At 64.6% G+C, this 13,130-nt stretch overlaps 1 protein-coding gene across 1 annotated transcript; it reads right to left on the bottom strand.

Moving 5' to 3' along the window:
* Window positions 1-790: 790 nt before the first annotated feature.
* LRP3 (LDL receptor related protein 3) lies at window positions 791-12,628 on the bottom strand. Its single transcript, XM_047711879.1, has 7 exons — window positions 12,155-12,628; window positions 10,159-10,206; window positions 4,947-5,085; window positions 3,480-3,694; window positions 1,949-3,065; window positions 1,655-1,787; window positions 791-1,440 (listed from the first exon to the last, which is right to left on the bottom strand). Exons 1-7 carry the CDS (start codon window positions 12,225-12,227, stop codon window positions 856-858), a joined length of 2,310 nt encoding a protein of 769 aa, XP_047567835.1. The 5' UTR covers window positions 12,228-12,628; the 3' UTR covers window positions 791-855.
* Between the last annotated feature and the right edge of the window lie 502 nt (window positions 12,629-13,130).

The raw sequence follows: 13,130 nt of genomic DNA, 5'->3' as shown, positions 1-13,130 counted from the left end.
GGAGGGTCTCGGCTTTTCTGTGGGAACTGCCTTTTGTTTTGTTTTTTTCCATAAATCTCCGTGGAGTATCAGGACTTGGGAGCCTGTGGTCTCGCTCTGGTTTACAGGGAGAAACTGAGATGGGATGGAAGATGGGATGGAAGTGGCCATAGTCAGTTGGTGCTCAGCCGCTGTCCCTCGAGAAAGCATCCAGCAGCCTTTCCCAGGTCGGGGTGGGGGGTTCGGGGCCTGCAAGAGACCATGGGCTTCCTCTACCCTGTGCCCACATTCCCAGCCATGCCCTCCTGCCCTTGAAATTAAACCTTCAGCCACAGGGCAGAGGGCAAAGGGATCCTGCCTGGCCAGGCCCACGCTGACACCACAGGCATGAGGACGGGGACAGAAGCCTCTTTGCCTCTCCTCTGGGCTGGCTGGGGGGATGGAAAGAGGGCTGAGCACCAGCCGGGGACCCTCCCCAGACTAGTCCATTACACCCACGGTTCTCGTTTGGTCTGGCATAGCTCTGGCAACCCGGAGGGTGAATGAAGTGAGAAGCCACAGAAAACTCTCCACAGAGCCCTGCCCTAGCCCTCCTGCTCCCAGGAAATAGATTCCCAGAATGGAGGAGAAGGAGGGAGAGGGAGACCCCAGGAGGCCTGCCCCAGGGATCCTGACCTTACCCGCCTCCTTGCACCAGCCCCGTGAGGCCCCGCCCACCATGCCCACCAGGGCTGGGGCTGCCGATGCAGCGAGCCGGGCAGCTGGGCTTCCAGGCAGCCTCTCTGCAGGAAAGAAGGACGCGGAGGCAGGGTAGAAACGACTGTGTATTCCCTGGTTACAAAGCGGGGCTGTGGCGGTCACCAGCAAGTCCAGCGGTCAGCAGACCAGCAGGGCCTCATCATCACTGGCCTCCAACGTTGGGGAGCAGGGCGGTGGGGGACTCCTGCAGACACCCAGTGGCTCTGGTGGGTGGGGGCCTAGGGTGCTGCTGGCAGTGGGAGCCGGGGGGTGAGGGTCCTGGGCCGAGCAGGGGTCCCGAGGCATGTCCCCAGGGGCCGGGCTGTCCACCAGAGGGTCCCTGCCGGCTTTTCTGTCCTTGTCCACCAGCCTGCACTCTGGGTCCCGCAGGCCTGAGGAGGGTGGCACAGCGGATCCCACTTCTGGTCCGTGGCCTGGGGCACCAGGGGGCCCATCCCCAGCTGCCACGGGGCTGCCTGTGTCCGTGAGGGGTGCTGGGGGGTCCGGGGTGGTCCCTGATGCAGGCTGGAGGAGCCCATCACCCAGCACCGTCTGTGAGGTGCGTGCAGCCGTCAGCAGTGGGATCTGTCCCCGCGGCGCCCGCGGCCGGTGAAAAAGCCTGTTCCAGAGGCGGCCAAGGCGGCGGCGGGAGGGCCCTCGGCGGGAGGCATGCCTGCGCATCTGTCGCCGCATGGCTGTGCGAAGGTTCTGTAGCACCGAGGCCTGGAGGGCAGGGTGGATGGCGGACAGGGCAGAGGTCAGTGCCACCCCAGGAGACCAACTAATTTCCTCCAACCTGGCCATGGCACCCTCTCCCGCCTCCCTTGAGCCTTGGGCCATGCGGTGTCGGACCTGGTCCTGCGGTCTCCCCTTCTGGCGGTTCTCAGGGGTCCACGTGGGAGCCTCGGTCTCAGGGCTCTCACCCTCAGGCACTCACCTGGGATGCACTGTAGACCGGGAAGTCCTCCACGGGCGGAATGAGGCCCTGGGCGATGAGCTGCCCGTAGGATGGGGGAGCCTCCCGCCGCACAAACTCAGCCTCCAGGCGCGTCATCTGGGTCTCGAAGGCCCTGACGGCAGCAGAGGGGCGGGAGGGCGGCATGGCGGGGCTGGCCAGCACCGCACCCCGCCCACCTCCCCGCAGGCACCACCCCCGCCCCGCCCTCCAGCCCCACCCCGCGATGCCCCCGGGAAGCCCCACCCGCGGACCGCGCAGCCGGCGCCCGCCCACCTGTACTCCTGCGTGCGCAGCGAGTAGAGCTTGAAGGCGCAGCCCAGCGCGATGACCAGCAGCAGGCCGCAGACCAGGCTGCCGATGAGCGCCGCCGTGATGACCTTGCGGGGCACGGCCGCCAGGCAGCCGTGTTCGTCGCTGCCATCCTGGCAGTCCTCCTGGCCGTCGCAGCGCCACGTCTCGAAAATGCACAGGTTGGTGCCGCAGTGGAAGGTGCCGGGCTGGCAGGAGAAGCAGTTCTTCTCGTCGGCGCCGTCCGGGCAGCTCTTCTGGTTGTTGCAGCGGTCGGCGGGCGTGTAGCACAGGCCGCTGCCGCCCTCGCAGGGGTACTGGTCTGGCGGGCAGGCGGGGCAGCCCTGCTCGTCGCGGCCGCTGGCGCAGTGCCACCAGCCGTCGCAGCGCTGAGGCTCGGAGAAGCAGCCCTGCTCGCCCGCGTCGCCCGCGCCGCCCTCGCCGCCGCCCCCGCACGGCTGCTCCCACGGGAGGCAGTAGCCCTTCACCTGGTAGGTGGCGTTGAAGCCGTGGCCGGCGCTGCGGGCGCGCGCGTGGTAGGCCACCGTGAGGCGGCCCTGCGCGGCCTCGAGGCTCACGGGCCGGTGGTTGCTGCGGTAGGACAGCGTCTGCAGCAGGCGGTCGCCGCGCTCGCCCAGCCCCTCGTACACCTGCACGTAGTCGTCGTAGCCCAGCCGCAGCTCCAGCTGCAGCAGCACGCGCCGCGGGTCCTGCGTGTCCACCAGCCACGTGCAGTGCAGGTCTGACGGCCCGCGAGCCGCGCCGAACAGGTCCGGGGAGGCGAAGGAGCCGTAGAAGCTGCCCAGGCGCCGGCCGCACGCCAGGTCGGGACAGCCGGCCTCGTCGGAGCCGTCGCCGCAGTCCTGCGTGCCGTCGCAGCGCCGCTCGGCTGGCAGGCAGCGCGTGGAGCGGGCCCCGCTGCAGGGGAAAGTGCCCCCGGGGCACAGGCTGCGCGGCGGCTCAGAAGCGGGAGCCGAGCAGTTGCCCTCGTCTGAGCCATCGCCACACTCGTCCACCGTGTTGCACTGCCACGGGCCTGGCAGGCACTTGCCGTTGTCACAGCGGAACTCGTCAGCCTGGCAGGACGCCTGGCCCAGCTTCCCTGTGGGGTGAAGAGTGCGGGGTGGACAGTCACGGGAGAGCAGAGCCTCCCTCCAGCGGGGACCGGGGCCAGGAGCAGGCAGGTGGCTCCCCTGTCCCAGCCCGGCCTCTGCAGGGCCTCTCCATGCCCACTCGAGGGGTGGAGACCCCTCAAACGCATGGAGACCCTTCAAACGCCAGGGTGGCTCCTCCCTAACTTGAGCCCAGGGTGAGGGGTGAGCAGCCCGCTCTAGCCAAGTCTGTGTAGTGGGGTCCATGAGCTCCAGGGGCTTCAAGGCACCCCGAGGCCCAGTCCCCCAATGGATGGGGCTTCTGGGGGAGACCCAGGAGGGAGTGGGCCAGGAGAGGGTGCTTGTGGGGACCTTGGGAGTCCATGCACCCATGGTGCCCTGCCCTGCCCTGCTGCCAGCATCACCTCGGATGTACGACAGACGGAAGCCCTGGGCCTGGCCGGAGCTGGAGGCATCAGAGTGGAAGAAGATCCAGACGTGGTCCCGGGCCGAAATGAAGGCAGGTGGGATGGCGGAGCCGCAGAGCCGGAAGGCCTCCTGGCGGGGTGGGGCCGCTGGGCCCAGCATGAGCCAGTCCAGGGAGCACTGGTGGGACTCCTCCACGTCAAAGTTGCGGAAGCTGCAGGGACACGGAGAATGAGGACCTCCGGGATGGGCAGGCAGGCAAGGAGCCTGCAGCCCTGAGCTCACAGCAAGGGTGGCCCACACTCTGGGCCTCTCAGTGGGACCCCTGCTGCCACCCAGGGGTCTGAGGGTGGCTCCAAGAAGCACCAGCACAGCTGTGGACAGCCCCACTGCAGCTCTGTGAAGGCCTCACCTCGTCCCTCTCTGCCCTCCATCAGCACACTTAGAGCCCACTCCAAAGCCAAAGTGGAGGGGGCGTCAGAATCCCCATCAGGAGCAATGCCTTCCCCAGATGCTCCAGATCCCGCCCATGTGGGCTCTGCTGGGCTAGACCCAGCACACACTCACAGGTCTATGCAATGAAGGAGTAGATGCCCACGGGGCTGACCTAGCCTGCAGCTGGGTGACAGCTTGTCACCTGGGGAGAAATACCGGGGCTGGGTCCCCCAGCCCAGGTTGGGGGGCAAGGAGGCTACAGGACCAGGGAGAACTCTATAAGTGGCCAGTAAGAGTGGAATCTTTGAAGGGAGAGTGCTTGGGAGCCATGGCCCTGGGGCCACAAGAAACAGGCACAGAGACCAAGACAGCCCCTGTTGGCGCCCATCATGCCCCTGTGCTTTGGAGCCAGGGAGAACCCGGGCCCTCTGGGCTTCGGCACCCTGACAGGATACCCCACAGCTGTCCCAGGCCAGGGTTCCAGACTCTGCAACCTGGATCTTGGCACCTGATCCCAAGCCCCCTCTGCAAGTCCCTGCAGCTGGAGCTCCTGGGCCCTTGACTGGCTCCCTCTGCTGCCCAGACTGCCCTGAGGCCCCTGGGGAAACTCTGCTCTGGGCTCCATGCCAGCCTCGCCTCAAGCCCCCTGCAGGACGAAGAAAACGCTTCCACCGCCTCAGAGCCGGCCAGGCCACACCCCAGTCCCCACCGCTCGTCTCCCTGGCCAGGCTGAGGGGATCCATGGCCCCACGGCCCCTCAGAGAGGCTCACACAACAGAGGTCCAGCAGGAGAGGTGGCCCACTACAGGGGCTCACAGACACCCGGGGAGTTGGGCACACTCACATGCTCACACATGTGCACACACAGACGCGCACATGCACCTGTACTTACACACACCTGCCGTCAGCACCTGCTCACACACGCGCTCACGCACAGGCGCCATTACACACGTGCGCACACTCTCACACCCACACTTCCTCAGCATGTGCCGGCCCACGGAGCTCCCTCCTGACACCCTGGGCCCCCTCACCTGATGGTGATCATGTCCCCGCGGTCACCCTGGATGTACCAGCTGCAGTTGGTGCCCGGGGGGTAGTTGAGGGGCCAGGCCGGGCTGTAGATGACGCCGCGCCGCTCCGTGTGCTGCTCCAGCTTCCCACTGCAGGCGGCTGTGGGGACAAGAGGCTGGGAAGTGCTGGCTTCCCCTCTGGGTAGGAAGTGATGTGGGGGTGCCCTCAAGCCCTGCCGTGGCTTGAGCGCAGGTCTTCCCCGGAGTGGGATCAAGACAAGGGCCACACAAGGGTGGCCATGGCCAGGGTGAGACCAAACGTAAGACTTCACGGAAGTGCGTATGGGGGGCAGAGGACCCATAGGGGCTCAAGGCAGCCTTGGGCCCAAGCCCCACCCTGTGCACCGGAGGGTAGGTCCTATCCCCCAGCCCCCCTGGTCCCTCCAAGATGCAGCCTCCTGGCCTCAGCTCGGTGGAGAACTCTGCACCCCTGGGCCTGTCAGGCCTGCCTGAGCAGTCCACTGTGGTTCCCTGCCTGCCCCCACTGGGACAAATCCAGGCCTCAGCCCCGGGAGGGGAGGGGCTTTGCTCCCCCAGCACGGATTGACTGAGTACCTACTAAGCGGCAGAACAAGTGCGAGGCATGCTGAGTAAGAGACTCAAAAGCCCCACTCCATGGAGGCTGCAGGGAGAGCAGACGTGCTGCTCTCCGGGGGGAGTGAAGATCATGAGACAGACCTGCACAGAGCCAACGTCCAGTTGGGGCTGGACACGCATCAGTGGGAAGCCACTGGACATCGATGTCATAACCACACAAGGAAACAGGCTCAGTGAGGGTAAGGGCCTGCCCATGGCCATACAGCAGTAAGTGACAGAGTCAGGAGCACCCGTGGTCCCCTGGTGGGATCAGCCTCTCACTGCTGGCCTTTAACCAGTGCATTTATGAAGTGTGGACCACCTGCTGCACCAGCAACCTGCACAGGCTAGCATCCCAGCCAGCACGATCGAGGAATGCCGCCAAGCCCAGCTCTGCGGGCCTCACTTTACCCACTTCATTACTCATGCCTCTGCTTCCTGGGGAGCCGGCCCAGCCAGAAGACTCCAGAGCCTATGCTGGTATGCCCTGGCATTCCCAGGACAAGGCAAGGCCTCTGCACTTGACCACACCTGCCCCTTCCAGCCCCTACAGCCACCTTCACCACACCATCTCATCTGATCTGCACAAAAGCCTGTGGTAAAGGCAGGGTCCATTATGCAGATGGAGAAACTGAGGCCGCTGACGCCACATCTTCACTGTCCCACTGCCTGGCCCCTTCCACTGTTGCTCTGCGAGCTGGAGTCTCTCTGTTGGCTCTCAACAAGACTCTTTGGGACCCCAGCTGGTACGGCTGCAGAAAGGAGACTGGGGAGTAGAAATCCTCAGCTGCCAGTCCTCTTAGGACTGTGACGAAAGAGGTCCAGGTGATCCAACACTGTGACTAACAGGGAAGCAGAAGCCCCCGCCAACAGCTCATGAAAGCATCACAGGACTAGAAGAGAAAACACCCACACTTGACCCTAAAACAAGGCTGGCCACCCGTAGGTTGCCATCAGAGCTCCGAGAGTCCCTGGTCAACAAGGCACCGGCCGGACTTCCTGCTTGGCACTCACCGGTGGCCTGGAGGGCCGGCCTCCCTGGCCCGCAGATCTCTCCCCCGTCAAACAGGAGCGGTAAGAGCACGCAGGAGGGGAAGGACTAGAGCCCCTTCCCTCTGACACGTGAAGCCATCGACTCTGTGGACCTCACAGAGACCCCGGGTGCTGCCTGGGGACCTGGGAGGTGTGAGGTTACAAAAGCCAGAAGAGGCTTCTCCTCCTAGATGGTGCTGGGCAAGAGATTCATGGGCCAGGGAGCCTGGCACAGCCAGGGTGCCTCTTCCCCCCACATCAAATCCACACGGTAAACCCAAAGTCAGGAGACTCGATCAGCCAAGGCAGGAAGCACCCTTTGCTGCCCTGTCCTCTCAGCCCCTAGGACAGGGCCGGGGGCAAAGCAGGGCCTCGTCACTCGTACCCTGGCTGGGAAGCCTTCCTCAGGCACAAACAGAAAGGCCAGTTTCCTCACCCGCGAAGCCTACAGGCATCACCTGCCCCAACCAGAACAGGTTTCTAGACCTATGTCTGGTCCTACTTTCCAGGTCTCTTGGACCAGCAGTCACGTCAGGAGCAGACGACTAGAAGCTGCCAGCCCAGCTCTGCCTCTCAGCAAAGCCCCTGACAACATGTCCCTCCAAACAGCCTCCTCCTGAGTCGCCCCCAGGGCTGCCCCAGAAATTCGCACATAGGAGACAGCGAGAGATCATGGTTTCTGCAGTCATCGGCCTGGACCACATGGAGTGCACATGCAGCAGGAGAAAGAACAGAGTCCCTGTGGGGCGCTGGGAGCTCTGGTCAGGGCCTCCTGACTGGACACCCGCTTGGCCTTGAGCCTGGAGGCGGTCCCCAGCTCACCCTCCGTGATGGCAGCCTCGCTCCCAGCCCAGAATCCAGGCACAGGTGAGGGAAAGGCATCACAAGTGCACCCCCAGGGCCCACACAGCCAGGCACGCTGTTCCACCCCAGGCCTCAGCTTGTCCCAGCAGTAAAACGGAGTCCGTGGGTGCTGCTTTTCTGGGCGGGTGGTTGGGAAATTTGAGAAAGGAGGCAGTCTCCAGGCAGACACTCATGTGCCAGGGGCAGTGGGGGTCCGCCCTGCGGAGGTGCGGCTCTGATGGGGTGTGTGATGCTGGGTGGGCAGTGAAGGATGCTGGGAGGACTGTGTGTTTACAGGACAGGATTTGGGGGTGTTTGGAGGCTCTAACTGCCAGTGACCTGTGTTACTCCAGCAGAAGACGACTCGGCCCTCCGGTCAAGGTGGGCTGCTCAAGGGGGAAGGGATGACCAAGCACTTTCAGACCAGTAAGCACCCTTCTTTCGTGGTCCCAAGAGTCAGGAAATACTCCCGAGGCAACATGAGAAAGGCCTGACGGAGCACAACCTGCAGATCCACTTTCCAGAGGCAATCCATGCTCTAGACAACCTGCCTGCCGTAACTACACGGTCGGGAGCTGGGAGCCCCCAACCCAGCGCACCTGGGGCAGGACAGGCGCTGGGAGGCAGACCTCATGAGGTCTCCAGGCGGTCCACCTGGGCCCTCAGGAGTGTCTGAGTGGGCAGCTCAGGCAGCCAGCCGCTGGTGTCCACTGCTCTGAGCAATGCTAGAGGCACGGAGCCAAACTCTGGGAGAGCTAGGGCCCCAGACCACTGCCCGTGGCCATGCAGGCCGTGCACGCAGCTGAGGCCACGGGGATGCCACGCATGGGCATGCCAGCATGAATGGTGGTCCCAGAAGTTGGGCAACGTGGGCCCTGCTGAGAACGACACCGATGCTGGCTAAGACCTACCGAACTTGCAGACCTGAATGCTATCTTTCTCTCCCTGTCTTTCTCTCTCTGACTCTATGAGCAAAGCTTGTCCCTAGAACATCACTTTCTAAACGCAGGGCACAGGCACGTGGCAGACATCTCAAGGCCACGTGGCCACCCCCCACACCAGCAGGAGGGCTTTCCTGGGGCTCACATCTGTAAGACCGGACCCCCCCGCAACCCTGCCAGGTCCCTACCCTCCCACTCTCTACCTAGGCCACAGACTCCTGACTCCAGTCCACCTCCTCCTGGAAATTGGGACGGGGCGACTGGGCAGTTCACTGCGGGGGCCAGGACACCAGGTGGCGCTGAGGCTGGCTTGGCGCTGAGGCCGGCTTGGCGCTGAGCAAGTCAGGGCCCTGGGCCAGCTGCGTCAGCAGAGGAGGCCAGACTGCTGGTAGCAGGAGCCGAGGCGCAGGGGAAATCAAGAGGGAGCTCGAGGAGCTGAAAGTGAGAGATGGGCCTGCAAAAGCAGCTTCTGTGGGCCCCAGGCCTCCCCATCCCAGAGACCATGGCCCACAGAGAACCCTCTCCCTGAGCTAGCCACAGTGGCTTTTGGTTACAAGGTCCTGAGTGGAATGAGAAAGCCCGGGTGCCTCTAGCCCACCAGGCGGCACCAGCAAACAAGTCGCAGGCATCCCACACCAGAGACTGCACATTCTCCCCAGGTCCCTAAGGCCCTTCTCAGACGTCTCCCGGTGGCCCCAAGCAAGGGCCACGAGGCCAGGGCTTCCCCATGGCAGTCCCCTCAGCAAAGAGCAAACCCCCTTGGATGGGCTCAGTCGCCCGTCCCCTTCCTGACAGTCTTCGAGGTGCCTGGCACAGGGCCCAAATGCAAAGATGGTCTATGGATGGTTGGACCCGCTGTGACAGGCAGTGGGAACGGGTGGAGTTTGGCCCGTGTTTCTTAGATCCTGTGGGCCACCACTAATCCCAGGGCCCAAACACCAGCCAAAGTGTGAATCTGTCCCGCACACCAGCTTGCCTGGGGCCTGGTCTTGCTCAGACAGACCAGCTGAACCCAGGCTGAGCCACCTTCTTTCCTAATTTGCATACCAAGCTGGTGTTTCCCCTGCCCTAGATGATCCCAGGGCCAGGTACCAGGCAACCAGAGACCACCCTGTAGCCTCAAGCCAGGCCAGAATTCTTCAAACTAGCCAGTCCTGAGCTGTTCCCCAGCCCTGCCTTGCCTTTCCCACAGAAACTCCAAGAAAGGCTCTGGCCTGGGCCTTCCCCCGACTCCTGCATCTGCCTGACCTGACGTTCTCCCTGTGTCCCTTCCTCTCAAGACACATAAAAATCAAATTCTTTTGTCAATGGCATTGGCTTCTCTGTGTCATTGCTCGGCCATACCTTGATAAGCTGAGTTCCAGGTATAACTTTAAAACAGGCCAGCATCTCATGGTGCCTCGTGGCCTCGGGGCACCCCACAGCCTACAGGAAGCACAATGTGTCAATTATGCTAGACCCGTGACAGTTTGCTAGTGCCATTAAGCCACCATGTGTCATGGCCATGCTGAACACCTTGCTTTGTGTTCCCATTTGACCCTAATAACCGGGCTTTGAGGTAGGTCCCATTATTGCACCCATTCTACAGAAGAGGAAACTGAGACTCAGGGAGGTGTAAACTTGCCCAAGGCCAAATGACTCCTTCGTGATGCAGGAAAAATGCACAAGTGCTGAGGCTGGAAGGGGCCAGCTGACTGCAGGGGTGGAAGGGTCCTGAAGGCCCGTCCTCAGAGGTCACTAAAACCAGAAGGGCAGGGAGGAAGGAGAAGCATCTGACTCACCTAAGGCAGGAACTGCGCTGCTGAGTCGCCCGGTGAGAACGATGTTTACTGTGGGAGACACAAGGAGGTGTCAGTGGTGGGGGGCAGTGACGCTTGGGGCCCAGACACCTGCCGTGGGCCAACAGCAGCCCTAGATGGGCAAAGCCAAACTCTGGGCCGCCTCTCTTCATCTCACAGGGCCGGGCCCAGAGTGCTGCCAGAGACTTCCACTCCCACCCGGTCCTGCTGGGATGGGCAGAGGGGAGGACCCTTGAGGGTCTTGGGACCCCACCCTCTCCCAAAGAGAGCCAAGGCACAAGCCTGGCTCCAGCAGACCACTCCTGCTGCCCTCCGTGGCTGCCGATTCTGACTTGTGTGGGAAGGGGTGTGTTTCTACCTCCCCTCTCCAGCTTGGAAACTCATGTGTGGGCCACCCTGGTTCAGCCTGGGTAAGGGCTCTGCCTTCAAGGCGGCCCTGACCTCTTGGAGGAATCCCTCTGAGGGGCCTTGCCAGCCATCTGGTCTACCAGCAAGCCAGGGAGTGAGGAAGCAGTTCCGATTACCCCATTTGATAGGGATGCACAGATAGCAGGATTCAAGGTCCCCCTCGCTATGCCATGCTGACCTTGAGAAGAGGGGCAGAGAACTTCCCTGCCACCCACCCCCTCAAGTATCCACCTCCATGAGCTTTGTCCTTTGCTTTCATCTATGGCTTTCCTGCAGCGGTTTACAGGACCAGGACGAGGATACAGGCAAACTCAACTTCCCAGGGTTCAGGGTGCCCCCTTCCCCCAACATCAAGGATACCAAGGGAGGCAGAGAGCATCTCTGTAGGGTCAGCCCTCACCTGGTGAAGCTGCAGGGGCAGATACCCTCTCTGAAAACCCCAGGCTCTGCTAGGCAGAGCCGGGGGCCACATCTGGGAAGCCAACGGGCCTGTCCTCCTGCCCTGCTCACCTGGGCAGCCCAGCACCCAGCAGCTCAGAACCCAGAGCACATGACCACTAACAGACTGGGCAGTGGGCACTTCACTGGGGGTGGGGGTGGGGGGTCCCATTCCTCACTAGACTTTCCCACACCTGAACCAAGGGGACTTCCACAGGACTCAGAGCTCCCTGGTTCTGCACCCAAGAAGAGGGTGTAGCTAAAAACGGGCAGGTTTCTTTTTCACTGTGTCCTTTCGGTTGCTTCAAGCAAACCTATTGGGCTTACAGAATCTTCACTAGTGTCACAGTAGGGTGTCCCCTAATGACCCCAAGCTCAGCTAATGGCCTCCCTCCTTCATCATGGTAAATAAAGGAGCCATGTGGGTTGAGGATTTAACTCCTTTCTTCCCCTCTCCCCCAAACAGGGCCGTGGAAAGGTCGACAGAAAAACTCCTGGACAGGGCAGGCATTCCCTCCCACCCAGATGCCAGGCCTGGACAGGTCCCAGCGCCCTCCCCAAACACACCCCACTGGGCTGAACAGGCCTGCCCCGCTGGGTCTAAGAGACACAAAGGGAAGACAGGAGTCACTCTCGCAGCAGCCTCCGGCCCCGGCATCCTGACCGCGGCTCCCGCTGGCACCCGCCCCCACCCCAAGTCCCGGCAGGAAACAGTTCCTTCTTCTGGGGACAGCCGGCCACAGACCCGCCCGCCTCGCCTTTGTCCGCAGCTCCGGAGGCCCTAACCCCGCCAGGCCCGGCGGAAAGCCACCGCCTGCCCACCCCGGCCACCCTCACCGCCCCGCAGCCCGCACCGCCCCGCCGTCCCGCGCCCCGCGCCCCGCTGCCCCGAGCTCCACGCACTGTTACGAGCCGGGCGGGAGCCGGGGCTAGGCTGCCAGAGTCGCCTCCCAGGCGGGAGAGCTCGGCAGGCCGTGGGGCGCGGGGGGCCGCCCTCTCGCGCAGGGCCCGCTCCAGGAAGCCCCGGCCCGAGCCCGGGGGAGCAGAGCGGGGCAGGCCGGGGTCCGTCCCGGGCGCGGCGCGGAGCTCGGAGGCGGGGGCCGGACCCGCCCGGCCTGCGCGGCCCACTCACCCAGGCAGACGACGGCGAGCTGAGCCCGGGCGCCCGGCGCCCCCTCCGGCCCCGCGGCCGCCCTCTTCTCCATGCCGGGGCCGGCCGCCCGCGGGCGCCGCCTCCTGCCTCCCCGGCTGCGGCAGCGGCTGCGGCTCCGGCTCGGGCTCCCGCGGCGGCCGCCGGCCGGGTGCGGGCGGCGGCTCCGGCGGCGTCTTTGTGAGGCGGCGGTGCAGGCCCGCAGCGCGCGCGGGGCCACATCGGCCGCGGCCTCACGGGCCCCGCGGGGGCTCAGCGGCGGCCGCCAGGGAGGACCCCCGCCCGCCGCTGCCCCCGCGCCCCGGGCGCCTTGCCGCCGCCGGCCTGTGCCTGGGGGCCCCCGGCGCGCCCATGCCCCGCGGCGCGCAGCCCGCCCGGCCCCGGCGCCCCCCGGCCCACGCGGCCGGGTGTCGTCGCTGGTGCGTCCGTGGGTCTGTAGGTCCTCGCGCCCGCCGGGAGCCAGGAGGCCGCGCCGCGCCAGCCACGTGACGCGCCCGCCGAGCCGCAGTGGCGCTGGCCGTGGCGGGGGGAGGTGGCGGGGCGGGCCGGGGACGCGCGCCCCGCCTGGGTGCTGGACAGCTCCGCGCGGCCGCCCCGGCCGGTCGGCGCCTCCAGCCGTCCACCGCCCTGGAGCCAGGGCCCCGTCAGCTCCGGCCGGGTCTGCTCCTGGACCCACGAACTGGTCCCTCCCGGAGCCCGCGGAGCCGCCGTGCCCGGGAGGGGAAGAGAGTGGAGGGGGGAGAGGACTGGTAGAAGGTGGCTGCTTAGGGGACCCCAGGACAGGACCGCGCGAGGTGGCGCAGCGCTCAGAGCTGTCTGCCCCGTGAGGTGTCCCTGTTCTAGCCCGGGGGGGCCCTGGCACATCCCTGAAACGCATCCTTCTGTGCAGAGCAAAGCTTGTGAAGAGGGGAACACGTTAGGCCTATGGAAATTCACCCCTTTGGGGACCCTGCGCCCA

This window comes from Lutra lutra, chromosome 17, assembly GCF_902655055.1.
Source record: "Lutra lutra chromosome 17, mLutLut1.2, whole genome shotgun sequence".
In the NCBI taxonomy this organism is placed as follows: domain Eukaryota; kingdom Metazoa; phylum Chordata; class Mammalia; order Carnivora; family Mustelidae; genus Lutra; species Lutra lutra.
This window is presented reverse-complemented; position numbering and strand designations above follow the sequence as displayed.

What these genes read in the sequence shown, in the direction of transcription:
- LRP3 (XM_047711879.1), bottom strand. Translation starts at nt 12,227, where the DNA reads ATGGAGAAGAGGGCGGCCGCGGGGCCGGAGGGGGCGCCGGGCGCCCGG. An exon ending in GCTCGCCGTCGTCTGCCTGG is followed by an intron (nt 10,207 to 12,154) that starts GTGAGTGGGCCG and finishes TGTCTCCCACAG; the next exon opens with TAAACATCGTTCTCACCGGG. An exon ending in CCGTCTGTCGTACATCCGAG is followed by an intron (nt 3,066 to 3,479) that starts GTGATGCTGGCA and finishes TTCACCCCACAG; the next exon opens with GGAAGCTGGGCCAGGCGTCC.